At 51.1% G+C, this 25,878-nt stretch overlaps 4 protein-coding genes across 6 annotated transcripts; 2 read left to right on the top strand and 2 right to left on the bottom strand.

The window, feature by feature from the left end:
* Positions 1–324: 324 nt before the first annotated feature.
* LOC134509903 (cytochrome P450 2D14) lies at positions 325–10,070 on the top strand. The gene is made up of 9 exons (XM_063322562.1): positions 325–675; positions 2,610–2,781; positions 3,846–3,998; positions 4,648–4,808; positions 4,939–5,112; positions 6,948–7,089; positions 7,687–7,874; positions 8,198–8,339; positions 8,469–10,070. Exons 1-9 carry the CDS (start codon positions 463–465, stop codon positions 8,645–8,647), a joined length of 1,524 nt encoding a protein of 507 aa, XP_063178632.1. The 5' UTR covers positions 325–462; the 3' UTR covers positions 8,648–10,070.
* A 1,004-nt stretch (positions 10,071–11,074) lies between these two features.
* NDUFA6 (NADH:ubiquinone oxidoreductase subunit A6) lies at positions 11,075–13,545 on the top strand. Its single transcript, XM_063322561.1, has 3 exons — positions 11,075–11,293; positions 11,861–11,976; positions 13,296–13,545. Exons 1-3 carry the CDS (start codon positions 11,167–11,169, stop codon positions 13,425–13,427), a joined length of 375 nt encoding a protein of 124 aa, XP_063178631.1. The 5' UTR covers positions 11,075–11,166; the 3' UTR covers positions 13,428–13,545.
* A 1,988-nt stretch (positions 13,546–15,533) lies between these two features.
* On the bottom strand, positions 15,534–18,835 carry SMDT1 (single-pass membrane protein with aspartate rich tail 1). Its single transcript, XM_063322560.1, has 3 exons — positions 18,589–18,835; positions 16,727–16,867; positions 15,534–15,823 (listed from the first exon to the last, which is right to left on the bottom strand). The coding sequence occupies exons 1-2, from the start codon at positions 18,742–18,744 to the stop codon at positions 16,730–16,732; spliced, it is 294 nt and encodes a 97-aa protein (XP_063178630.1). The 5' UTR covers positions 18,745–18,835; the 3' UTR covers positions 15,534–15,823; positions 16,727–16,729.
* A 74-nt stretch (positions 18,836–18,909) lies between these two features.
* Positions 18,910–25,587, bottom strand: PHETA2 (PH domain containing endocytic trafficking adaptor 2). 3 transcript variants are annotated; one of them, XR_010069441.1, is made up of 4 exons: positions 25,499–25,587; positions 24,465–24,562; positions 19,975–23,917; positions 18,910–19,570 (listed from the first exon to the last, which is right to left on the bottom strand). XR_010069441.1 is itself a non-coding variant. In XM_063322559.1 (3 exons), exon 3 carries the CDS (start codon positions 23,907–23,909, stop codon positions 23,094–23,096), a length of 816 nt encoding a protein of 271 aa, XP_063178629.1. In that variant the 5' UTR covers positions 23,910–23,917; positions 24,465–24,562; positions 25,499–25,587; the 3' UTR covers positions 18,910–23,093. The 3 variants fall into 3 exon arrangements, 1 of the variants encoding a protein (XP_063178629.1); XR_010069442.1 differs by having other exon boundaries at positions 18,910–19,537; XM_063322559.1 differs by having other exon boundaries at positions 18,910–23,917.
* Positions 25,588–25,878: the final 291 nt, after the last annotated feature.

Raw genomic sequence — 25,878 nt, 5'->3', positions numbered from 1 at the left:
TGTTTAGGAGCTGCTTCTCCCTTGACTTGCCTGTACAAACAAGGAGGCGACACAGATTTAAATAAACTCTTTCAAAATCGCCCCACCAGAATGCAGCAAGACTGGATTAATTGTTGTGATCCCACCTCGGCTGTGGGAGAGGGCACCCAAACACCTGGACTTTACTCAGCCCTGCCCCACGGAGGGCACCACTGCCGGAGCTGCCACCAGCGGCAGAGACAAAGAGGCCTCTGAGCTCTGGCTTTGGAGGAGGAGGAGGAAGAGGAGGGATGACGCTCATCACCACTCCCCCAAAACTGAGCTGAGCAGAGGAGGAGCTTCGGGTTTGAGCCAAGTCCCACATTCAGAGGCCAGCAACTGCAGGGAGAGAGGAGCAGGGAGACAGAAAAAGACACTGTGCAGAAGACAAGAAAGCAAGAAGAGGGTCAAAAGAGGAAGACCAAGGAGAAGACAGGCTACAAAATGTCATTGCTCCTGTGGCTGGGGTCCCAGCTGTCATCCTGCTGGAGCAACATCTCCGTACTGGGAGTTTTTCTTACAGTCTTTACTTTACTTCTTGACTTCATGAAGCGCAGGAAGAAGTGGAGCCATTACCCACCGGGCCCAATGTCGCTGCCGTTCATTGGGACCATGCTGTACGTTGACTTCCAAAACCCCCACCTCTCCTTCAACAAGGTGAGTGCTAGATCCTGTGACGAAGGGCCCCCTCACATGACTGTGGGCCCAGGAAGGGTGGGACATCCTGGCAAGAACTACCCTTGCACAAAGCCAAAGAGCAATGCCCTCTCCGAAGTCCAAAGATAAAGCAAGTCACTGCCTAAGGACACTGACCTGGCCCAGACAGATAAACAGGTAATCACACACCAACACTCTGCCAGCCTCCGTCTCCCGACCTCAGTGGGAGATCCTGTTGTGCCCCCAATGATGGGTGATGCTTCCTCTGCTGTAGAGCTGGCCACTAACTTAACACGTGGGCAGGTGTGGGGACAAGAGAATGGGGAAATGCACAAACAAGGGAGGAAAAGCAAATATCTGTGGGCTGGGGATGTGGCTGCAGGAATGGCAGGGTTCCCTGCGGGTGACTTGAGCACGCCTACAGGCATGTGACAGTTCCAGTGAAAGAGATCAGCTGGCAGGATTTGCTCCAGCAGCAATGCCCAAAATCTCGGTGGCATTCCTATTCAACGTCAGGGCTCAGCTTTTCTCAAAGGAGAAGCACAGCACAGCTTGCAGCAGATAAACCACTGGGGTTTTGTGCTTCAGTTTAGGAACTCTAAAGGTTTTTTCTCTAGGACAGCACTGTTCAGCTGTCTGTCCAAAATCTGCCAAATGGAGAAACTAAATATAGCATTAGTATTATTTGCTTGCATATAGTCCAAAAGATTACCATTTTTAAATCACATCACATCAGGGTCATGCTAACCACAATCTTGACCAGTAATCGCTTTTAAGGATGTATTTCTACTGCCGGTGAAGTGCTAATTTCCTTTCCAACCCCGCTGCAAATGCAGTCATAAGTACTCCAATTCCTTGCATTGCTACAGTGCAGAAATGAAGACGCTTAGCTTTAAGAAAAAAAAATGACATAAAAAAAAAGAAAAAGAAAACATAGCACAGTCTGTGGGGCATTGCTACTATTGCATTGTCTTCCAACAACCCGCTCCCTAGTGCTTTGTTCAGTGTTACTGACTAGCAGGGGAGCTTCGACCTGCCGTCTCGGGAGTCTGCGTCCGGCCGTAGAATCATAGAACCATAGAATGTGTTGGCTTGGAAGGGACCTTTAAAGGTCATCTAGTCCAAGCCCCCTGCAGTAAGCAGGGTCATCTTCAACTAGATCAGATTGCTCAGAGCCTCATCAAGCCTGGCCTTGGTCAAAGGGCTTGTCTACCTGGAGGAGACTTAGCTCCGTGGGAAGGTCCCATGGTGAGTGCATGGCTGACGGGCTTACCTGTGCAGCCATCCTGCTGTCAGCGTTATGTCTCTTAGAGATCACAGCAGATGTAGGGTGTGTGCCAGTTACCAGTCTTACTAGTTGTGTACGCTGCTTTTAGGGAGAAAGTTGACCTGAAACTCCAGTGTGGAATTGCCTCTTCCAACCTTGTTTCTAGAATCTGGGCTCTGGGTAGATCTTTAGGAAAAAATGCATATTAAAAAAAAAATAATGTATCACCTTATCATCAATATTTCCTTCTAGCAGAAGTAGACTAACTCAAAACTTGCCTAATCTTTCAGATCAAAATAAATACAAGTATTAGGAAATAATTTGTTGCTGAGCGTGCAGCCTTTGAAAATCCCCAAAAAGGTCCTTGCCTTGTGTTGTCCACCAACAAAATCCAAAACACTTGCACTATGGCCATGGCAACAGTTTGGCCAGGGTAGGTGTATTCTAAATCTTTCAGCTCACAGAGCGTTGATCCCCGCTTCAGCTGCTGTTTGGCACCGCTCTGAGCTGTTGCACTGCCAAGACACGGGTTAAAGATAAGCTGAAGGTCTCCTCATAAAAGCACCGCAAAAATCACTAAATAGTAAACGCCCTAAGGAAGGATCAGGTGATATTTTTGATGTTACATTCAGCTCATTTTCAGGGATGTACTTTTTTATGTTGGCAGCTTCACAAGAAGTTCGGAAATGTCTTCAATCTCCAGAACTGCTGGTCCAACCTGGTAGTACTGAACGGGTATAAAGCAGTGAAGGAAGCCCTGGTCCACAGATCGGAGGACTTTGCTGACCGGCCATACTTTCCAGTATATGAACATCTGGGCTACGGAAATAAATCTGAAGGCAAGTCCCTTGGAAACAGACATTCCCCACTGGCACTAGCACAAGGAGGATTGAGTAGATGTTGGGTAGATGGAAGGTTTCCTCACTACCGTGCCACCTTCTCATGTCCCTCTGGGTCAAGCTCCTTGTATGTCTGCCAGCCTTTGGCTGTGACAAAATCAGATGTGATGAAAAGGGGGCTCCCCTTGGTGGCTGCAGTACAGCTCCAGGCTAGCACACGCCTCTTCAGCGGTGTTAGGACACCATCAGTGATACAGCTTCCCTGCCAGCTTTGGAGCTGGTAGCTCCAGACACCCAGTAATTAGTGCTTATGCTCACACACCGTGTGCATGTCATTGTCATCACAGACAAAAAAAAAGGTAACTTTCCTCCAAGACAATATTACCCAGCATCCAGCCCACATCTCTCATCCCCAGCTCCTGTGCCAGTGGCACCAGCTGCTACCCAGTTCACCCAAGCTGAGGGTGCGATGCTGAGTGGTTTGGGGGAGTGATTCCTTTACCCTCAGCAGCACTTGTTGCTCTCGTTGAATCCCCCTCCACCTTTGCTAGCCAGGCACGCGCACTAGAAGGTGCAGTAATCCGTTCTTAGAATTGTTCTGTGAATAAGCTGTACAAGATCAGATTCAATATCTAAGGTCAGGGGGCAAGAGGATGGGGCCAGGCTCTTTTCAGTGGTGCCTAGCAATAGGACAAGGGGCAACGGGCACAAACTGGAATACAGGAAATTCCATATGAACGTGAGGAAAAAATTCTTTACTGTGAGAGTGCCAGAGCACTGGAACAGGCTGCCCAGAGAGACGGTGGAGTCTCCTTCTCTGGAGATATTCCAAACCCACTTGGACACGTTCCTGTGCAACCTGCTCTAGGTGACCCTGCTCTGGCAGGGTGGGTTGGACTAGATGATCTCCAGAGGTCCCTTCCAACCCCCGCCATTCTGTGATTCTGTGATTCTTTCACCTGTTCACACAGACCTGTACCTCCAAACTCACATTTGCTTTTCTCTAGCAAACTTTGCTTGACGGGTCAGAGCTCCTGACATTTCTTGCTCATCCATAATTCCAGGGATCGTTGTAGCAAGATATGGGCATGTCTGGAAGGAGATAAGAAAATTCACACTCTCTACCTTGAGGGACTTCGGGATGGGAAAGAAATCCTTGGAGGAGCGAGTGGTGGAGGAAGCTGGATTTCTGTGCACTGCAGTCAATTCTGAAGAAGGTTTGTCACATCCAGAAGCACGGGGAAATCATAGGAAAAGGCAATACAGGGATGCAGAGACAGAAGTAACACTACAACCACTCCCGTTTGCATGCCGTGCTCTCTTCCTAAGCAAAAGCAGTGTTTCCAGTCTATATGCATTATAGACCCTGCTCTACCTTGAAGCCACTTCTACTTTACACAGTGGGGCTACTGCAACACTAATCCACTTGAAACAGGAGATAAATAGGAAATAAACAGAATTAAAGAGGTAAAATATAATTATTCCCAGAGCTGGGTAACTATTACCGTTACGAAGTTTAGTGGAACATATTGATATTATCACATGCAGTAAAAGTGCAGCTGAGAGTTTTCACAGCACATTGCCTGTCATCTAGACACAAAGCAAAGTGTTATCTGTGAAGTCACAGAACAGCCCTGCAACTCCGCTCTTCTTGGGAGTTTTCTCCTTTAAACAAGGATCAACCAAATAGTGGTAGGAGACGAATCTTCACTTCCTAGTACGATGCATTTGTACTTTGAGTGCTTTTGGGGGCTTTTTCTCTTGAAGGCATCAAGGAGGCATTTGCGTATTCTTGTTGCTGACAGCTGAGGCCCAGCAGCTTGGTGTTGCTTACCTTCATTGCTTGGTGTCCTTTGCCATTTTTAGGTCGTCCTTTCGATTTACGTTTTCTTGTAAATAATGCAGTCTGCAACATCATCTGCACCACCGTCTATGGAGAGCGGTTCAACTACGGTGATGAGACATTCAAGAAGCTGTTACATTTGTTTGAAAACTCCCTAAAAGAAGACGCTGGATTCCTGCCTCAGGTAAACCAAGAGCGTAATATGACCTGTAAGAAGCTGCCCTCTGTTGCTTGAGAGAGCACTGTGTTTTTGTTAGTTTTCTTTTTGCATCACATAATATCTTCTCTCTCTCTCTCTGGTTCTGGCATCCCAGCTTCTTAACGAGGTGCCCATTTTGTTGCGCATCCCCGGAGTGCCACAGAAAGTCTTTCGAGGGCAAAAGGCGTTCATGGACTTCATAGACGTGCTCATAGATAAGCACATGGAGACCTGGAACCCTGCTTACATCCGAGATTTCACTGATGCGTTTTTAAAGGAAATGGAGAAGGTAGGGTGACACCACCAGAACCTCAGGGTCCAGGGGCAATTCCTCTGCCTGTTCAAGCTTGTTGATAGAAGCTGACTTTCCTCATAAAGCTGTATAAAACCTCTTATTAATTTCCTACTTTTTCATTCCATGTTGTATCTTGAGAAGAAAGGTGTTAACTTCTTCATGCTGTAACCTCCTTTATTATCTTAAGAGACCATATTATCTGCTGATGTTCTTGTACGCGTTTTCTACCTTCACATTCCCCTCACTGTCTAGCAACTCCCATTCTTTCCAGCCTACACCATTTTGACGGCATTTAAAAGGCAATGATTGAGAATTCACTAGTATTTCTAAGTTTCCACCAGGGGACAAGTCAACACGTAAGATTCTGTGTACATCGGTGCCTTAATGACTGATGTCTCAAAATCAGTGCAGAACTGCAGCAACAGACAGGCTTTTTGGCATCATTGCCCAGTCCGTAGCCTGTCTTTGAATCAAGTTATGACTTGGAAAGACAGCATCTCCTTTGGGATGTGTATCTTTGAATTGCTTGCTGAGAATTAGTTCCCTACAGATCAGATGAAGGCCTAAATCTGAACCTCGCTGAAATTAAAAGGAGTCTTTCCTTTGATTCAGTCAGGCATGAAGTCAGTATAAAATCAAAGGTACTTGCGTCAGCCCATCCATCCACCATATGTTTCTGCACATGGATTCCCTAAATTTCAAGTGCCAGATGAGCAATTGTAGCAAATTCTGCCTGGGAATTGCTTCCGCCATCCGAGTCCTCAGGCTGGACTGCTGCTCTGCATAACAAACCCTGCTGTGCTGCGGGCGCCGGGGCACCTCCAGTCCATGCATTAGCCCCCCTGAGCTCGCACGGGCAGAGCAACGTGACCTATGTTCCTCTGCACCGAGCAGTACTATTTGAGGCTGGATGAGACCATGTTGCCTCTTGTCACATCCCTCTTCTGTTCGCTAAGGTCCCCTGATAAGCCAGTCTGATAAATCCTTCTACCGGGTTAACTTTGGTCAGTCAGCCACGTGGCTCCCTTGCCAGAGATCTTTTATTGGAGTAACAGTTGAGTCTTAAATGCCTTATTAACTGCTATCCATATTACAACAGCATCAAAATATACAGAATAACTTAACAGAAGCTAGTCCCTAGGAAAGGAAAGTATAAAGAGGATTAGAAAAGACAAGCAGATGAACTCATGCAGAGAGCTTGTCATATCTCATATGCTAACAAATTTGAGCTCAATTAGCATTTGGATGAGAGACTAGTTTTGCTGAAATTGGTGTTGCAGACTTAATAGGCAGCAATGATGCCCTGATCCTTCTTTTTTTTTTTTTTTTGAATTGTAAGAAAATAGCAGGGCAGAAGCAGGGAGAATCTGTAATGCACAGCTATAGACAACCCCCTCAAAATACTGTTAATTTTGCATTTGCCACATCAGTGCAGCCTCCTCTCTACTTGTGTGGGTTTTATGACCTGATCAACCCTGAATAACAGTGTTCCCCCTCCTCTGGGGGAGGATGTTACCGCAAGTGGCTGGGGCCTCTTGTCTGTCTGAGTGGAGAGCACAAAAGACGTTCACATCTGTCCTGAAGGCAGGTGTAGCGTTCATCTCTCAGGATACGGGAGGTGACCAGTGACCTTCAAATACAGGAGGTAACACAGTGACCAAAGTACATCAGTCATACACAGAGCATTGCCTGTGTTGTGCTCTACTCTCCCAATGAACTTCTGGGTCAGCAAAAACGGATCTAGTGCTTCTCAGTACTTCTCTGGAACAATGGTCTTCTCACCCAGCAAGTACCCCAGCTCCAATCACCCACTTCTTTGCTCTCCACAGGGTAAGGCGGCTGAAGAGAGTGGTTTCACCTATAACAACCTTCGTCTGGTGACCGCAGACTTGTTTGCAGCTGGTTCTGAGACCACCTCCACCACTCTCCGGTGGGCACTTCTGTATATGCTTCTCCACCCGGAAATACAGAGTAAGTCAGAAGACAGGCAGAGGTGTGGTGTCTTCTCTTCAACCCTCATTTTTCTGCGAGGAGGCTTGGTTTGGGGATTTTGCAATGAGGAACAGCCTTGGTGATTGTTGGTCTGGCAGAAACCAGGAGAAACAATTCCCAAACATAGCTGTTCTGGCAGGGACCTGTGGCAGGGGAGAAGCCCTGATAAAAAGATGAGTTGGAAGGGCAAGTTTGTGCTTGCCTTCATTTTGAAGGCTACTTGGGGACTTTCAGTGGCCACAGTACCCTCTTTCCGGTATCTGGAATAGATGCTAATCTCTTAATTCTCTAATGGTGCGTGCCCAGGTACGCTTTCAGCTGCATAGAGAGGGGTAAGGTAGGATGTTGACTGACAAGACCTTTATTAAAGACACTATATACAAAGAACAGATACACAGGTAGCTCTGAGCAACTGAAAACAGATGCATTTCCCTCTATTTTCTGTTCCTTTCTCTAATTGCTTGTCCTGCTCTCACCCAGTGTCTACAACCTCATGCTGCCAGCCTTCCTACAGCTTGTACCAGCCCCTTCTCTTTATCTAAGGGCACTCTAATTCCTTAGCTGTGCTGCTTTCAGGTAAGGTCCAAGCAGAGATTGATATGGTGATTGGCAGAGAGAGATCACCCACCATGAAGGACCAAGTGAGCATGCCCTACACCAACGCTGTGATCCATGAAGTGCAACGCTACGGGGATGTTGTTCCTATCGGACTACCGCACATGACGTACCGGGACACCGAGTTGCAAGGCTTTTTCATTCCCAAGGTGACCGTGGCCAGATAGGCAACACAGCGTCCTCTGCCTGTGCAGATGCCAGGCCTGGGGTGTGGGTGACCCCACACAACTCTGCAGCCTTACACTTCTAGCCCCAAATTACAGTCACTGGCGAGCACTGAAGTAGGACATTTTAAAATGTGTTCTGTTTTAAATAAGATACAGAAGAGAAGATCAGTGCCTTATTCTGAAGCACTGCATGATGGTTGCATTAGATGGGAGACACGGACCAAAGAGGGATCAGCACTGACCTGTTGTGCCAAGGTAATGCTGCTGTTCTCACATAAGTTGTTTCCTCTTGTGGACGAGCACAGGGTACGACAGTCATCACCAACTTGTCTTCCGTGCTGAAGGATGAGACAGTCTGGGAGAAGCCAAACAAGTTTTACCCCGAACACTTCCTGGATGCGAATGGGCGGTTTGTGAAACCAGAGGCTTTCCTGCCTTTCTCAGCAGGTAAATCTGAGGAGGGGATCCCTCTGCAAGTCAGAGGCACAGCAGGAGGGGTGATCTGCTTCTCCCACGGTGATTTCAGCGTGGGTTAATGTCCTCTTTCACTGACACTTTCTACTCCCTCTCTTGCAGGTCGCCGTGCATGCCTGGGGGAACAGCTGGCCCGGATGGAGCTCTTTATTTTCTTTACCACTCTCCTGCAGAAATTCACCTTTGTGCTCCCCGAGGACCAGCCCAGGCCACGGGAGGACGGTTGCTTTGCCCTCACGAGCTCTCCATACCCATACCTGGTGCGAGCTGTCCCAAGATAAGTGCACACCGCTCTCCTGTCACTCAGAGACTACCACCAACGCAAACTCTGTCAGAAATGTTGCAGGGCTAGGCAGGGTCATGCTGGGTTCTGCTCAAGACCCTGCTCTCATCTGCCTGCGCAGATGCCCCCAGCTGTGTAAAGTAAGGATCTGGCCCAGTATATAGCTCAGCTTAATTCCAATCCTGGATCTTGAATCAGACAGCCATAGCAGGTTACGAATGACCGACAAGTTTGCAAGTATATGTGCGCCTAATTAGCCAGCTCTGCTGTACTTTGGGCTCTCGTCGTTTGTAGAGGCAGTTTGCTGAGCACACAGCTACTGAAAGAATTATTAGTCCTGAATCAGTTTACTGAAATACAAGGGTATCCTGGGTAAAAGACAACCCTGGGGTCTTGCACATTCTAAGAGCACAAAAACTTGCAAAAATCGGTAAGGTACTCCTGGGCCCACTCCCTTCCTTGTTAGCCCCATTGCATACCCAGCCATGCTCTGCCTCCCATGCAGTGCCATCCCACAGCCGCGGGTGCCTCTGCTCGGTGCCCAGAGGAGACCAGGTCTGACTCGATTCCTGCAAAAACAATCCATCAGCTGATCTGGCATGTGCTGCTGGTGGGCAGGGAGATAGCTTCAGGGCCGTCAACAAGGTGACATTTAAATGCAGTTTCAGAACAGTGCTCCTGAATAATAAATATAGACCCATCCAATTAATATAGATCCCCTTCGTTCCTTCTTGTTTATTGCATACTCCTGTCCATTGCGCATACACTGCATTGCCTTCATTTATAGCCCCAAAGAAACTAAGTTTTAACCCAGAGAAATGCCTGACAACCCTTATGTCAGACTATGCCTCCCGTAGGAGTAAATACCAAGGAGTCGTACACAAATAATCCATATGGTGTTTTCAGCCACAGAAGCAGGTCATTTGTGAAATACAGAAATTCCTATATTTTAAGAGGAATCCAGGTGTTCAGATTTACCCTCTCCTATCTAAATAATTCCTGAAAACCGCTTTTTTCAGCATTACATAAAGTAATATCTCAGGCAGGCTTGGAACTCACAAAGGAATGGAATTATGCTGTTTGAAACAGTTGCAGATTTCAGAGCTGCCTTTCTCTTTCTCCCTGCAATATTCCTGACAAATTGTTTTGCAAGGTGTTAAGATACGTTAATGTTTAGATTAGTAGTAACTGCCTTTTAACCACATGGCTGAAAAGACCATAGCATAAAGGAGCTTCTACATTTAATCACAACTGAAGAAAGCCACATTCACATCTATCTTTCTAATAACTAATTTTGGAAGCCATGAAAGCTATTGAATTATGCAAATACTTAATACCGTTGTTAAGATTTTTACTTCAGCAGGAGCTGCACATTTATGCTTTTCATCTGCAAAATAATCCAAAAGAATAAAAGTGGTCTGAAGTTCTTCTATTCCCCCCTCTCCTCTTTGTGGCTGTCTCACAGACCTGCCTCAGAAACTCACTTGGCAATTCTCTCCTTACGGCCAGCAGCCCGCCTGTTTCGTTCAAGATCTTTTCAGTGTTACTTTTCTGTTTGGTTCAATGACACTGAGCTGAACATGCTTGGGTTTATAGTTACCAGCACACACAGAAGTGTCTTTAAAAAGAAGCTGTCAGTGAGCTAAACTTTAAACTGGAATGATTCCAGCAATCACGTATTTGGACAGAGTGCAGGTATAGCTGGAGCAGGGACTTCTTAGCATGCAAGAACGCGTTGAAGGAAAGCCAGCCTTCATGTGCAAACATCAGTTGGTGTGCCGCTTGGGAGGCAAAAGGGAACAAATAGATCATTGCAAAATACACGTCTAGCAACGATAATCGTGAAGGGGAAAGCGTCTCCAAGCCAAAAAAAAACCCCGTGCAGGGGGTGCTGGGCTGAGGGCAGGCGCCGTCACACCACGGGGAGGAGGCGGGAGCTACTGTGAGGATGGGGCCCTGGCCGAGAAGCGTCCTGCGGCCTCCTCTCACCCATCGCCCCGGGGCCTGCGCCTGCGGGTGACCCGGCGGTGGCAGGGACCGGGGTGAGGGCTCACCAGGGGCCTGCGGTAGCTGCTGCTCTCCCCCTCGGTCGCTGTCGTGAGGCCCCGGCACCTCGCGCCTCGGTGAGCCCTGCGAGATTAAACCCGCCCCTCCTCGTACCAAGCCGGTACTGCCCTCGCCTCGCTCGGTTTTCCCTTCCCCTCCCGCACTCCTTCGGACCCCCCACCGCCCCCGCGTCCGGTCCCTCCCGCCGGCGCAGGCCGTGAGGGGCGGGGCAGGCCCAGCCGCCCCGGGAGGCAGGGCACACCACGGCCCCGCCCACCCACTGATTGGCTCCTCCCCGCAGCCAGCGATGATTGTCCCTTCTCCCAGCCAATCAGATGGGAGGTCACCGCTAGTTGCCCGGCCCAAAAGGCTGGAGTGGCAGCGCAGCCGGCTAATAGAAGGCCGCCGTGCCCGTGCGCGTCTCCCACCGGCGGCGGGGGAAGGAGCGGCCGCCGCGGCGGCTGCAAAAAGATGGCGGTGGCGGGGAAGGGAGCGGTGTCCGCGGCGGTGAAGCCGATCTTCAGCCGGGACCTGGGCGAGGCGAAGCGGCGCGTGAGGGAGCTGTACCGGGCCTGGTACCGTGAGGTGCCTAACACGGGTGAGGGGCGCGGAGCCGGCGGCGCATGCGCGGGCGGGAGCGCGAGCTCAAGGTCGTAACGGCCGCCCCGCAGCCGTTGGGCTCTTAAAGGGCCCGTCGGGGGTGGGTGCCCGGTACCCCCGGTGTGCGGGGTCCCGCCGCGGCCCTTTCCCCGCCCTGGCCCGCTCCGTGAGGGGCAGGGGAACGCGGTGGTGCGGGGCCCGCGGGCTGTGGGCCGCTCCCCGGCGCAGCGCAGGCCCACCGGGCTGGCGCGGCCGGGGTTGCCTTGCCGTTACCGGGAGGGAGAATCCCCTGTCTCCTCATGTCTTGCTTGGCTTTCCGGAGCTAAGCGGAGGAGAAATCTGGCTTTCATTTTCCAGAATAGGGGCGCCTGGCACGATTGTCCGCCTCCTTAATGTTGCACTGGGACTCGTACTGCGTCTGCGTTGTTTATTCGCTTTAAATTAATCTTGTTAGCTGGCAGACATCGCAAGAATAAACCACCGTGTAGTGTTTTGTAGGGTTGAGTTGCGTGGAAAAAATGAAAAGCAATATAGATGACCTCTGTGGGCATTTTGGTTTCCCTAGTGCACCTGTACCAGCTGGACATCACAGTGAAGCAGGGGCGTAACAAGGTGCGGGAGATGTTCATGAAGAACGCCCACGTTACAGATCCACGGGTGATAGACATGCTGGTTATTAAGGTATGAACAAGTTACTCCCATTTTGTTGAAGCTGCAGAGAATGTGAGAGTGGATAATTAGTGGTGAGTGTGATGGAGCAGAGGGACAGTTTTTATCTCAGCTTGCACTATGGAGGAGTTCTCTCTTGCGATCCAGATTGGTTTACCTCTGTCAACAAACCTGTTGATAAGGGATTGAGCTGCTTTAGCATGCAGAGGAACAGGGTCTTAACTCACCTAAGTCAAGAGCTGCTAGAATACAGATTTCTGTCACTCAGTGTACTGGCTCTTCCAGTTTGCAGATCTTTAAAAGGGGAAGTGTATGGCAAGCAAAATGGTATTTTAAATACTATGTTCGGGTTTGGGTTGGTTTTTTCTTAGAAAACAACGGCAATCAAAGAAAGGGGGGAAAAGATGCTGCTACCAAATTTACCAATAAAAATCACCTTTCTACTCCTTACAGTACCCCCTTAGATTGGGATGTGGTTTTGTTCACCGATTCTGAAACATACATTAGAGTGGTGGTACTTGGTGGGAGGCTGGCCAAACACCTTGAGTCCATAACACATCTGGCTATGTCTGGTTCACAGTAATCAGCCCACCAAGAGTAGGATAAGGCTTTGAAATGGGTCTGAGCAACAATAACTGACTGCTGCAGTTCCAGTGCATTAGAAAGCTTCCAACCAAGGACTGCTGTGCTCACCAGTCTTGCGTTTCGAGACAGGTAGTCTGTCTTTACGTGATGAAAAAAATGGCAACAGAATCCTGGATGATACAATAGGTGACCATTACATGCTCTCTCATTCTACCCTATGCTGCCATCCTCCAAAACCAGTACAATAATTCCCAGACTGGAGTCATGAAGAAGTTATGTTTAATATCTCTGTGGTAGTGATACTAGTGCAAAGCACTTAACAGCAGTTTTACTTAGTTTTACAGCTAACTTGCTGCTATTCAAAAAAATTAAATGGAGGTGCATGAAAGTTAGGGATGCTACGTAGAATTTTATGCTGGTCATGAGAGAAACAAGCCAGGTTCTAAGAAGGGGGCAGGGTCCCTTGTCTGTTCTGTGGGGCTGGGAAGCTGTGTTCTAGAGACAAGCAACTTGTTAATACAGGCCGTGAAGCATTAAAATCACGAGGCAGGAACAGTATATATATTTGTGTATAGGTGTATTTGCCTATAGTATAGGCGATGCAGGCAGTCTTTAGGAATACAGAATTGTTAATGCAGCTATCTTAAGGGTGTTTCTAAGTGCATTCAAATAACCTTCATAGTCCAGTATAGTTAGAATCAGGCTCTAACTGCAAAGTAGTCTAAAATTCTTTTGTCTGTGCGCAGGGAAAAATGGATCTTCAAGAAACCATTCAGGTATGGAAGCAGAGGACTCACATCATGAGGTATTTCCATGAGACGGAAACCCCAAGACCTAAAGACTTTCTGTCCAAATTCTATGCCGGCCACGATCCCTGAGAGATTGACTCTGTGTCTTCCTGCCTTGTATTACAAATAAAGTTCTATATAGTAGAAAAATATCTGTACAGAAAGATCGTATAGCATATTAGGAGGCTGATGACTAAGTCTGATTCCAGAGTGTGTGCAAGTCATTCTTCGGTATGAAGAGCTGTGATTTCCTGGTTTTGCCAGTGTGTGTTTTCAGTGTGAGTTTGTCCCATCACCTGCACTGGGGCGTCTGCTGAATAACCACAACACAACCTGGCTGTGGAGGTTTCTGCTTAGCCTGCAGCGCTGTGCATAGGTGTCAGCTCTGTGGAAGAAAGAGCAGAAAAGACTGTGCCTTCAGAAAAGCCAGTGTAGTCACAGAAATATTCTTGTGCTTGAGGCCCATCTGTATTTATGCAGTGTTTTGCAATTTCATGCTATGACTTTGTTGACCTTGTGTTCTTTACTTGGACACTAGTCTCTGTTTACTTCCTCGCAGAGAATGGCATAAAATCCAATAGGCTGATAAAGCCCTTTGTGCAATAAAAAGATCAGCACAGTCCATTTCCCTGCTGCAAAATGAAATTACCTGGGGTTTCATACTGTTGTCTAGAATAGGGAGGCTCTGTAAGAGTTTCTGCTGCCTAGCAGAAGATGGTGTCCTGCCATCACCTCTTCAATTGAATTGGGAATTAGTAGCTCCCTTTTGAGAAGGATAAGGAGAGTTTGTTCTTTCACCAGTCAGGTTTTCAGATGGTAACTCTGTGCTGGAGCCCACCCCGTGTGATCAGCATTGCATCTTTGTAGTGCACTTAAAGTTCTTTTTATCCTTGCCTAAATACTGGGCTTTCTTCCCCATGTGAGGACTGTAAAGCAGCACTCCTCAGGGATGTGTATGTGTGTACCTAGGGGCTTTGGGTCTGGGGTGTTTTTAAGGACAGGGTTGACACAGAAAGGGACAGCAGAGGTGGTGGGATAAAGCATTTGCCAGTATACAAAACAGGAGGAGGGACATCTTTGGCTCCCAAGAGCAGATGAACTGGAGCAACCACTTCTCAGGCAGCCTTGGGGAAGGAGGGGGCAACTCAGATACCGAGTGACTCAAGAACCTGCCAGCTGCCTTCAACTACAGCTGTTGGGGTTACTCAGACAAGGCTCCCTTGTCTCTCAGTAGCTATGCTGGAGAGCTATAGAGCAAACATCAAAAGCTGTGCCAAATAATAAGGGAGCAAATGTGGCTGTTTCAACCATACGCTATGCTAATGTGTGCAACATTGAAATAAACAAGAGAAAAGGCCAGCTTTAGTGACCCAGAAACCATCAGGCACACTGGGGCAATGCTGGCTTAAAAAAAAAAAAAAGACTAACCTTTCAAGGTATTTGAAAAAACAGATGATCTGATGTGACTGAAGATACTCTAAGCAAGCCCTAGCAGTAGAGAAGACCTTTTAAGTCTATTATGCAAGCTTTTAATTGCAATAGAAAACACTTCTATGAAAAGAAGAGTTGAAGTTTATACACAGTTAAGAAAATAAATATATTAGGACTCATATGGAGGGAAGTACTGAACTACCTAGTACATACTAGGTACTTGGAGCCAGAGTGTTCAGAGATTTTCACTATTCAGAGATTAAATGCTATAAAATACGCCAGTGAGTTAGTTTGCCACTTGTGATCATAACCTTTTACCAAAGCTATTCAAAACTTTAAACTCTGCAATGATAATATTGTATTTAATCCTCAGTGAGGTGAAACTGATACAATTTCCATCAGATACACCTGCTAGGTTGTAAATCAGCATTATTTGATAGGATTCCTGTCACGTACTGTAGATCAGTCCTGAATTACAGAAAGAATCACAGAATGGCAGGGATTAGAAGGGACCGTCAGAGATCATCTAGTCCAATTCCCCTGCCAAAGCAGGTTCACCTAGAGCAGGGTGGACAGGAACACATATCCTTTGAATACCTCTGGAGAAGGAGACTCCACAACCTCTCTGGACACCCTGTTCCAGGACTCATAAGAGGAAATAAACATGAAACGAGCCTCCTTACTGAAATGTATTGAGGTAGAAAGGTTAAGAGAGTAATGCTAGGACATAGGCACATAATCTATAAAAACACAAGACTAAAGTCATACATCTCAGTCTCTTGATCTTTAATTAAGTGTTTCCCATATTGCTAATAAAAGGAATCCCAAGCAGTCTTTGATGAGGTGATTGTGTGCGTGCAAGGATGCAAGGCCTATCAAGCACTTCCTTCAACCCAGATCTACAGATTTCCATCATACAGACATGCGCAGGACACTCACTGGCAAAGGGGATACAGAGCCCCCGTCCCATTTAGGAAGGACAAAACGCAGGTGACGAATGTTGGAACCATTGATTTCTCAATGGTTTTCTCCCTTTCTGTTCTTCTGTTACAGTTCTGCAAATAGAACAATCAACTGTTACTTTCCAGATATACTGTACTGAGCTCCAGTCTGTACCCTCCCCCCAACCACACAAGGCGGGTTTTACATAAAAGGAGTTTCTGACAGGCCATTTCAGTCTTTGCAGCCTTTTAATTCTCTGGTTTTAGCTGCACAGTGCACGCTGGAAAATCCCTTTATCAAATGGAATACATCCACCAAACGGATTATAAACAAGACTATTTACAACAACTTCTTTAAAACAACTTCTTTGTTCTATAAATAAATACACCCAAACTCAAGTCTTTACATAAGGGCAAGCCAAACAGAATAACAGAAAACAGAGGGTAGTGTAGCGTACTGTAGATAAAGGAAAAGCAGAAATAATTCACCTTTATCTGATGAGTCTGAATGGTCCAACTACTCCAGAGATCAGTGTTCTAACACCCACCAGACACTTTGCTCCAATGGGTTCTGGAGTTCTCTCAGACTGTTCACCTCTACATCAGAATTTCATTCTCTCTTAAAATGCTCATTCTGTGAGTTAGCAGAAGACTTTTAAACAGGTAAATGTGTAATGATGCTGAAGTCCCTCTTTTCTGTCTGCAATATAGTCCCTCACTGACTACGGTTTATTTTTATTTCTGGTTCAAATTACAAGACCTAAACTGTCGTCAGTTTATTATGATCGCTAACGAATGTATGTTGTGGAGGTTTCATGTTCAGATACCAGTCTGGCCTACTCCAGTGTAAAGGAACTGAAAAGTTCATAGCCAGAGGCAGTACAGCTGTGGGTGTCCATGTGTTTAACTGCAAATGCATTTTTCAGAACTGTTGCTGTATTTCCAAGATTCTCCTCCCTGCCCCAAGCCAAACAGGAAGTACAAATAATTAGATTGCTGGTGATCTTAATGACATACCCTTTAATCATCGTCGTCGTCATCCTCTGGGACAAAGATATCATGTTCTTCAAGTAGGGCTGCAAAGTTCTTACTGATCTGAGTCCCAACGTATAAGAAAGGGATCACAACGCTGAACACTCTGAGGAGGCCAAAGGGTGTCTGCAAGGAGTTGATTGGAAAAGATTAATCTTTACCAGCAAGTTGCCCTGTGGCTGAGCCTGCACTCTTCTGGCTTCACAAGGGCAGACAGGGCCTGGGGAGCAGCGGGAAGAACACTTTGCTGTCCCTAGTGCCAGACCCCCGTCATCGCATCGCACAGAATCATAGAATGGCAGGGGTTGGAAGGGATCCTCTGAGATCATTTAGTCCAACCCCCCTGCCAGAGCAGGGTCACCTAGAGCAGGCTGGACAGGAACACATCCAGGTGGGTTTTGACTATCTCCAGAAAAGGAGACTCCACCACCTCTCTGGGCAGCCTGTTCTAGTGCTCTGTCACCCCCAAACTAAAGAAGTTTTTCCTCGTGTTGAGACAGAATTTCCTGTGTTCCAGTTTGTGCCCATTGCCCCTTGTCCTGTCGCCGAGCACCACTGAAAAGAGTCTGGCCCCATCCTCTTGACACCCGCCCTTTAGATATTTATGAGCATTGATAAGATCCCCTCTCAGTCTTCTCTTCTCCAGGATAAACAGACCCAGGTCTCAGCCTTTCCTCATAAGAGAGATGCTCCAGTCCCCTGATCATCTTTGTAGCCCTCTGCTGGACTCTCTCCAGTAGTTCCCTGTCCTTGAACTGGGGAGCCCAGAACTAGACACAGTACACCAGATGTGGCCTCACCAGGGCAGAGTAGAGGGGGAGGATAATCCCCCCTCAACCTGCTGGCCATGCTCTTTTTAATGCATCTCAGGATGCCATTGGCCGCCTTGGCCACGAGGGCACATTGCTGGCTCATGGTCAACTTGTTGTCCACCAGGACTCCCAGGTCTCTTTCCACCGAGCTGCTTTCCAGCAGGTCAACCCCTAACCTGTACTGGTGCATGGTTTATTCCTCCCCAGGTGCAGCACCCTACACTTGCCCTTGTTGAACTTCATTAGGTTCCTCTCTGCCCAACTCTCCAGCCTGCCCAGGTCTCGCTGAATGGTGGCACAGCCTTCTGGTGCGTCAGCCACCCCTCCCAGCTTTGTGTCATCAGCAAATTTGCTGGGGGTGCACTCTGTCCCCTCATCCAGGTCGTTGATGAATATGTTCAACAAGACTGGGCCCAGTACTGACCGCTGGGGAATGCCGCTAGCTACAGGCCTCCAACTGGACTCTGTGCCGCTGATGACAACCCTCTGAGCTCCACCATTCAGCCAGTTCTCCATCCGCCTCACTGTCCACTCATCTAACCCACACTTCCTAGGCTCACCTATGAGGATGTTACGGGAGACAGTATCAAAACCCTTGCTGAAGGCGAGGTAGACAACGTCCACCACTCCCCTCTCATCCACCCGGAGAGCAGGAACCCGGTGTGGGCTCGGGGCAGGGAACACTAGGGGCTCAGGAAGGGAGAGCCGTTGCCGCTGAGAAAGGGTTGTGTACGGGCGGGTGATTATCTCCTCCTCACGGCGCTGGGACCACCGCCGGGGCCGCCCCGCCCCGCCCCGCCCCGCCAGGGGGGAGACGGTCCGGCCGGGCCCGCCCCGACCCCTCAGGGCCGCTCCCCTCCGCTGCCGAGCGCTTCCGCACCCCGCCCCGCCCTCAGCGATCCGCTCATTAGCCCAACCCCTGTCACTCACTCCCGCAGCCCCACCCACAGCACGTACACCAGCACTGATTGGCCACCGCTGCCGTCCGTTACGCTGCTATTGGCTGCCGCCCTCACTCGCTCGCCCCTCACTCACCTTAACCGGCTTGGGCAAAATGGCACCGCTGCGGGTGACGGTGGCGCTCCGGGAAGGCACAAGCGGCGCGGCTGGGGAGCGGCGTGGCCCGCCCCAGCCCGCCCGCCCCAGGCGAGCCGCGGACACCGCCAGGAGCCGCCCGCCTGCCGCCGCCATCCTCCCTCCTGCCCGTAACGGCCGAGCCCAGGCGTCACCGGGGCCTGCGGCTCTCGCGAGGCGTGAAGGGAGAGGCGGGGCGGCCGCTGCGCATGCGCGGGGCGGGCCGAGCCCCCCCCGGGTGGGGGGGACGGGCACCGGGCGGGCTGTTACTGCCTCCCGGAGGGCACCGTGAGGACTCGACCGAGGGAAACCGGGGCGGGTGACCCCGCAGCGGGGCCGGGATGGCCAGGCCCCGCAGAGGCTTCCCGCGGGGGTGTGTGTGGGGTCACAGCTCCACTGGCAGCCCGCGGGCCTACAAATCATCAACGGTTTATTCGGTGTCGCGGCATAAAATACAAACGATAACAATGTTTTGAAATGCATAATACTAGTTCCGCGGGTAAAATAACGGCGCATGCAAAGCCGCCTCTTAAAAATAATAAAAAAACCAAAACAAAACAAAACCACGTCGTCTACCTAAAACATAAGCGCTTCGGAAGGCGGGAGTGTGCCTGCGGGTCGCTGGTAGTGTTGCCTGGTCATTGTGGAGATGATAAAGCACGGTCCGTACTGGCGAAGATGCCACCGACACGGGAACTCGCACACATCCCCTGTGCGCTTCAGTGGGGGCTATTTCAGTTTCTCTGCAAAAGTAGCTGAGAGAAGTAAGATTGGGGGGGGGGGGGGGGGTGTCACCCATCCGTGAACTGTTAATGCGCTTGTAGCAGAAAGTGTCCAGTCTTGGTTGTGAATGTCCACCAAATGGCTAGCGGTGGCCACAGGTAAATTCGGTTACTCAGATCGCTAGGACCTGGATTCAGTGGAAAACATCACCACAGATGTTCTATAAAAAGATAAATGTGCAGAAATAAAACAATACATTATGGACCTGAATCTGAAATCCCAGCCTCAGAAAAACAGAAGGCTTTAATCAACTGTTTTAGCAGGATTGGGACCCTTTCTTGGCACAGCTTGCAGAGGCCATGTCAGAATCTCCCTCCCTCCTTCAGTCTTCAATTTCTTTTAAATTCAAGCATTCAGATTCAAGCATTTTTCTCTCATCGCTTTTGCATTATTGTGCTAAAGAAAACTCTTAGAAAAAGATTTGACTTCAGTACTTTAAGTAGCCATTCAGCTTTAGTGTTCAGCCCCCCTCTCCTAGGGAACCTGTTTTATGCTGCCCAGACATTTTCTATTTTTAAAAAATAATAAGGGAAAGCGAAGGCGGGAGGTGAAAACAGTCCAAACCTGAATGACCGGAGAAAAAAACAGTGTGTGGCAATCAGTCCCATTTTGCTGTAGGGGACAATGAAAACTCTCTGCTTTGCCTGTAACGATCTCTGCCCGCAGACAGAACGCGAGGACGCTCCATCGCCCAGCTGCATGTGCAATCTCAGGAAGCTGAAATCCCGACCTTCTGCCTGGGGGAGGAAGGCGCTGCCATCACCACCGATCCTCAGCCGAGCGGGTTTGATGGCCTCCATCTCAGAGGAGGCGGCGGAGCACCCAGGTGCTGCCTGCCTCATGAAGCAAGCAGCGGTGGCCATTAAAAAAACCTGTACTCCCATACAAATTTGGGCATGGTTCCAGTTATGGCTCTTTTTACTCGCTAAAGGGCCATCCCTGTTAACGTGAGCGGGACGGTGAGGAAGCCCTGACCGAGCGCATCCGAAGTCACGCAGCGCTTCGGAGACCTAGCAAAGGCCGAGCAGAAATACTGTTCGGGATTCAGCCATTTTCTTCTCGGCGCTGCAGAATAAAACACAGAATTACTCCAAATGCGATCAGCCAGAAAGCAGAGCGCAGCCCCTCATTTGCAGGATTTAGGATTTAGTTGGGATACGTACTAATGCAAAGGCAGGTAGCGTGGAAATTGTGCCATTTGAATGGGACAGATTAAAGCATTAAATATAAGCTCTTTAGTAGTGTTACTAGCACAATCCTGGCTTATTAAAACAAACTAAGCTTCTTAAAAGTGAAACTGCCCTTAAATGAATAATACTGTTTCAGCTCCAGTTCTGACAGAACTGGCTTTGTTAATTTATTTTCCCTTTCAAGTCACTCCCGATTCTTGGGTCTCATGCAGGAACTGCCATTACATTTTGATTTATTTTGGAAGTTAAATCTTTACTGTCAAAATTCCTTAAGACTGAGACATCAGGAATATTATTCTCTCTGTATTACGTTTTTAAAAACCAACACCACAGGAAAAATGTTTGCCAAATCTGACCCTGGCGCCAAAATACCCACGCGAGGAGGCACCAGGTAGTGCCATCCCCGGATGCTGCTGCCCTGCCATGGGGAAGGGGACAGTTCCCAGCCGGGAATGTTGCAGCACTGAACAATTTAAGCAGCAGGTAGGGAGGCAGAGCTGGCCCGTAAGTCCAGCCAGCTGGGCTGCTGACGGAGCCTGGGCACTGGCCCGTGGCCACCTATTTCTGTTTTTTCTGAACTGTTTTCACGTAAAAAGGAGAACAAAAATAATCCTCCCAAACTCAAAGGTCCCTATGGTGAAGAAATACAGGCACGAACTGGAGAGGACTGGATTGCATCACTTCACATGTGAAGTTTATGCTCCCACTGCCCAAAGTCATATTTGTAAGGTCTGACTTAAGATCTTATTTCCTCTAACATACCGTCGAGCCACAATTAGGCAGCAGGCTGGAAGCTCGTCATCCAAAAGCACCACAGATACATTTTCAAAGGCACCAAGAGTTAATGGAAGTCATCTGATTTCTGCGTTGGCAATCTCTACTGGCTATTGCAAAGTATTAAGCTGAGTGCGTTTAACTCCAGAAAGGCAAATAGGTTCCTACCAGTCATGACCTGGAATGGCCTCTTGCTTTCCTAGCAAGGCTCCTTAATAAAACAGACAATAAACCAGGTTTAACACTGTTCAATAGGAAGCGCAAGCCTGCTTCACGCATTTTTCCTGCTCTGAAAAACAGCCCTTGTCAAGAGGATAAGGCAGAAGATTTATAAACCCCCATCTCCAGGGTGTTCCAGTCCCTGGACTCAGCACCCACCTACTCGTACCATCTGCCTCGTGGCCAAGGTTTCTGACTGAAGGACAAGTCTGTTTCTGTAGCGAGGCAGCAGGCATGCCTCCCCGCAGCCTTCCTCACCCGCCGGGAGGATGGGACGTGCTACGGCGATGAGCCGAGTGATGCTGACACGAAATTGGAGGGAAAGTGCTGGCTTCGGTAGAAGGCAGTGACATGGCTTTGATGCTCGAGGGGCAAGGCCAGACACTACTGGCACGCAGTCAGTCAGTGCAACCTGTAACTCGCACCCACACCTTCACTTCTCCCTCCACAGTCTCTCCTCCGACTGCGCAGCTCTGCCAGGAGCTGGGCAGAGCCGCAACAATGAGAGAGGCTCCGCAAGAGCACGGCTTTGGACACCGTCTTGGGCAAGCTGCCCAACCAGCCGGCTGAGCCCTATATGGCACTTTGCAGGAGCTAAAGTCTGCGCAGAGGCTGATAAATTCACCCCTGGCAAGGCAAAGAGGCTTTAGTGTCCCTGTTTTGGAAGAGGGAAGGACATTAACCGGCGTGGTTGGCCACCGCTTGACAGAGTCCAGATCAGCCCTGGGGAGCTCCTGGGCCTCGCTGTTGCTTCAGACCAGGCTCAGTGCCTCCTTTTCAGCCTGGCTGCTGAGCTCGGGCACTCAAAGAGGTGGATGCAAGCCCGTGAAACCCACATCCTGTGGGATTTAGCAGGGAGGAGGGTTAGTGCAGACGAAAATAAAAAAACAATGACGACGCAAGAGCCCGGTCCTTGTTGCCCTGGCTGCTGGGCCAGCCACAGCCATGGTGGCTCACGCGTGTCCTGGGGCGAGAGGAGCACAAGGCTGGAGACACCCACCAGGGCCAGCGGCCTATCGGAGGCATTTCGTAAGAGCCCAGCCTTATCTGCAGCGAAAGAGCAAAGGCAGAAGGACTTCGGCGCAAGACCACAGACAATAACAAACGCTGACCTGTGCAAACTTCCACACTGAGAAATAAAACCAAAAGAAAAAAAAGTGGTGGGGGAGAGGCGGTTGATGAAGCACCCAGAGCATCCACCACGCCAGGATGGCAAGGGGCCAACCCTGTTGGGCAAGGTTTGCTGCATATGTGCCGATTTGGGCCCCCTCCAAGGCGGCTCCCCTGGTATTACATGCTCTCCAGCTGCATAAAGCCTCATGGAAATGAAACGTGAGGTTTGTGGAAGACCTGGGTCCCTCCTACATGCTAGTGAAGCACACACGCACCACACACTTGGCCACCAACCAGGGCAGGGGGCAAGCAGCATCCCTCGCATCGCTCTTCCCGCATGGGAGACAGGCTGCCGGGCATCAGCTGGCCGGTGGCTTGCGCCCCCGGTCACGGGTGTCCCCTCTTCTGCCTCTCCTGCCACTCCCGCCTCAGCACCGCGATCTCCTGCCCATACCAGCTGTGCAGCTTGGAGAAGCAGGCCGTCTCCGGTGACACCGGGCTCTCCGGCATGGCTGGCGAGAGGCTGGGCACCGGGGACCCCACAGCACTGCTGGCGGCCGAACGCCGGCGTGGAGGCAGGGGTGGGGGCTTCGTGTGTCCCCCATCACGGTCAAGGCCGGCAGCCCCACCAGGGACGCCACCACCACTACCCCAGGTGGAGTAACCGTTCTCCAGGACGGTGGGCTTCTCCTGGAGGGGCAGCAAGGCGGGGTTGGAGAGATGCCTCTTCCTGCCGGAGGAGGAGGACCTCCGCGGAGACTTGTGGCAAGCGGCCAAGGTCTTGGAGGCCTCCTCCAGCTGCTTCTCCAGCTCCCTCACCACCAGCCGCATGTAGTCGAAGCTGGCTCGTGAGAGTGCCTTCACCCAGGCCTCCATGGCAGCCTGTCCGTCAGCCACCAGCACGTAAGCCCTGGCGCCAGCATCATCAAAGCGGATGGCAAAGGCGAACTCCTCGGCAGCCTCGCACAGCTCCACAGTGCAGCCCTCCAGCACGACCAGCCCCACGGGCTCCCTGCTCTCCCGCTCCTCGAAGTAGAAGAGGAGGTTGCCCTTGAGGACGAACCAGCGGCGCTGGTAGGAGGTGGCGTGGTGGTGGTGGGCATGGTGGTGGTGCCGCTCCACTCGCTTGCGGAGGAAGCCGGCATGGTCGGCAGGCGAGTCGCAGGTGGCGTAGTGGGCCACGCTCCGCTCGTTCAGCTTCATTGCCCTGCCTAAGAGGAGAGGAAGAGAGAGGGAAGAAGTCGGCTCAGCGTGAGGAACATCTCGCCTGCCCCACCAGGAGAGGTCTGATCCTGCCTAAAGCCCACCATGGGGAAAAAGTAGCCCCGATTCCAGCAGCTAGCGTTCCAGGACAGTGTGTCACCCAGCAACTACCCTGCAAATGGCAGGCTGGCTCCTTGCTGCTGCAGAAAGGTGGTCATCACCACAGCCCCACCACTGAAACACCCACCTTCTCCAGGAACGACAACACCACAGCTTCGTTTTCTTATTCCTCGAGTGACCTACTTTGCTGTTTTTTTATGGGGCACATCAAAAAAATTTGCCTCTGTGCCTGCGAGGCATTCATTTCACTCTCTCCTCTATTATAGGGCAGGATAAGGAGGGCGTTTTCATACCCAAGGGCTCTGGGACCTCCGTTTGAGCACCCTCTCCCCACTCCCCGTCTCCCCACAGGCCCACCCGTCCCCACCGGCCCTCCCAGCAGCAGCATCCCCAGCCCCGTCAGGTTCACCAGCAGCAGGGTGCGAGGTGCCGTACCGGCTGTGCGGGTCAGACTGCAACCCCTTGCCGTCTTCCTTGGGCGGGCAGCTCCCTTGCCGGGGGCCTCCGAAGCTTCACCGTGTCGAGCCCCATCCCTGGTCGGAGGAAGGTGGCAGAGAGGGAATCACAAACCAGAACAGCTTGGGACGGGAAGAGCAAAGAGCTGCATCGCTCCCACCCCAGAAAGTCAGGGCTCTTGGAGCACTGCAGGTGCGCGGCTCTGGAAACTGGGGTGGCAAAACCAGGGGCACTCTGCATTGGCTTCAAAGCCTGCGCCCCATTCCGGCTCAGGCCAGCGCTCCCGTGGGTTTGATTTTTGGCTCCTGTGAGTTTGTTTTGGTTTTATTACTACAAAAACAAAAGAGCTTTTGTAGAAGCCCGTTGCCACACCATCAGCCCCGTGGCTGGCGATTCGGGAAGGTGGCAGGTCCCACAGAAGGACGCAGCGGGCGCAGCCTTTTCTGCATTTTCTACAACTGCAAATGGATGTCCAACCGCAAAAACTCTGCGTACAGAAATATGCAGAAAACAAACCACAGCCGCCGCTCCCCGGGCCAGATCCGGGCGGGGGGAAGCTCCCTGCTGCCGAGCCACCTCCAGCATCCCTCCCGGAGCCCTTCTCCCCCGGCAGGGCTCGCGGGGCAGGGCTGAGGACAAGGGGCCACGGCCTCCCGTTGGAAAAACGGACCCAAATCCCATCAAGGCGTACGGAGACGCTGTTCCCCGGGGGGTGCTTTGCCCTCGGCGCGGCCCCCCGAGGAAATCTCCAGCTGGGGCTGAGGACAGCCGAGGTGCCCCACGAGGGGAGGGGGCCGTGGGGGTCCCGTGGACTGCGCGGGTGGGGGCCGTGCAACGCCGGGCTCCGTGTCTTTGTGTCCCTGCGCGTGTTTGCCGTCTGCCAGCGGACCCCGCCGCCCGCTCCCGGCCCGCCGCCGCCGCCGCCGCCCCGGCCCGCGCCGCCCCCCGGCCCTTTTGCCCAGCCCCTCGCCCCGGCGGCGGGAGCGCGGGCCCCGTCCCCGTCCCGGCCTCACCTCGGGCCCTTCCTGCTCGGCGGCGGTGCGGGGCCGGCGGGGACCGGCCGCGGCCGGGCGGGGGAGGGAGGGAGGGAGGGCTCCTGCGGGCGGGGGGGCCGTCCCGCCCCGCCGGCAGCACCGCCCCGCCGGCGGCAGCGGGGGGCGGCCGGGGGGGGGGGGGGGCGCGCTGTCTCCCGCACCTCTTCGCTCCGCCCGACGCCCCTTCGGGTACCCCCGGGGTCCCGCCTCGGGGGGACCTACAGCCCCCCCCCCCCGCCCCGCGTAATTATTGGGGTGCAGCAGCCGTGGGGTGCGGCGGTGATGGGGTGCCGGTGATGGGGTGCAGCAGCCGTGGGGTGCAATACCGACTGGGTGCAACGCTGATAGGGTGCAACAGC

This window comes from Chroicocephalus ridibundus, chromosome 1 (assembly GCF_963924245.1).
Source record: "Chroicocephalus ridibundus chromosome 1, bChrRid1.1, whole genome shotgun sequence".
Lineage (NCBI taxonomy): Eukaryota > Metazoa > Chordata > Aves > Charadriiformes > Laridae > Chroicocephalus > Chroicocephalus ridibundus.
The sequence above is the reverse complement of the archived record's forward strand: the minus strand, read 5'-3'. Positions and strand labels throughout refer to the sequence as shown.

Bases quoted from the DNA above. Each gene is read 5' to 3' on its own strand.
- LOC134509903 (XM_063322562.1), top strand. From the start codon at position 463: ATGTCATTGCTCCTGTGGCTGGGGTCCCAGCTGTCATCCTGCTGGAGC. The intron at 676-2,609 runs GTGAGTGCTAGA...TTATGTTGGCAG, and splicing joins CCCACCTCTCCTTCAACAAG to CTTCACAAGAAGTTCGGAAA. The intron at 7,090-7,686 runs GTAAGTCAGAAG...TGCTGCTTTCAG, and splicing joins TCTCCACCCGGAAATACAGA to GTAAGGTCCAAGCAGAGATT.
- NDUFA6 (XM_063322561.1), top strand. From the start codon at position 11,167: ATGGCGGTGGCGGGGAAGGGAGCGGTGTCCGCGGCGGTGAAGCCGATC. The intron at 11,294-11,860 runs GTGAGGGGCGCG...TGGTTTCCCTAG, and splicing joins CCGTGAGGTGCCTAACACGG to TGCACCTGTACCAGCTGGAC. The intron at 11,977-13,295 runs GTATGAACAAGT...GTCTGTGCGCAG, and splicing joins TAGACATGCTGGTTATTAAG to GGAAAAATGGATCTTCAAGA.
- SMDT1 (XM_063322560.1), bottom strand. From the start codon at position 18,744: ATGGCGGCGGCAGGCGGGCGGCTCCTGGCGGTGTCCGCGGCTCGCCTG. The intron at 16,868-18,588 runs GTGAGTGAGGGG...AACTCCTTGCAG, and splicing joins TTTTGCCCAAGCCGGTTAAG to ACACCCTTTGGCCTCCTCAG.
- PHETA2 (XM_063322559.1), bottom strand. From the start codon at position 23,909: ATGAAGCTGAACGAGCGGAGCGTGGCCCACTACGCCACCTGCGACTCG.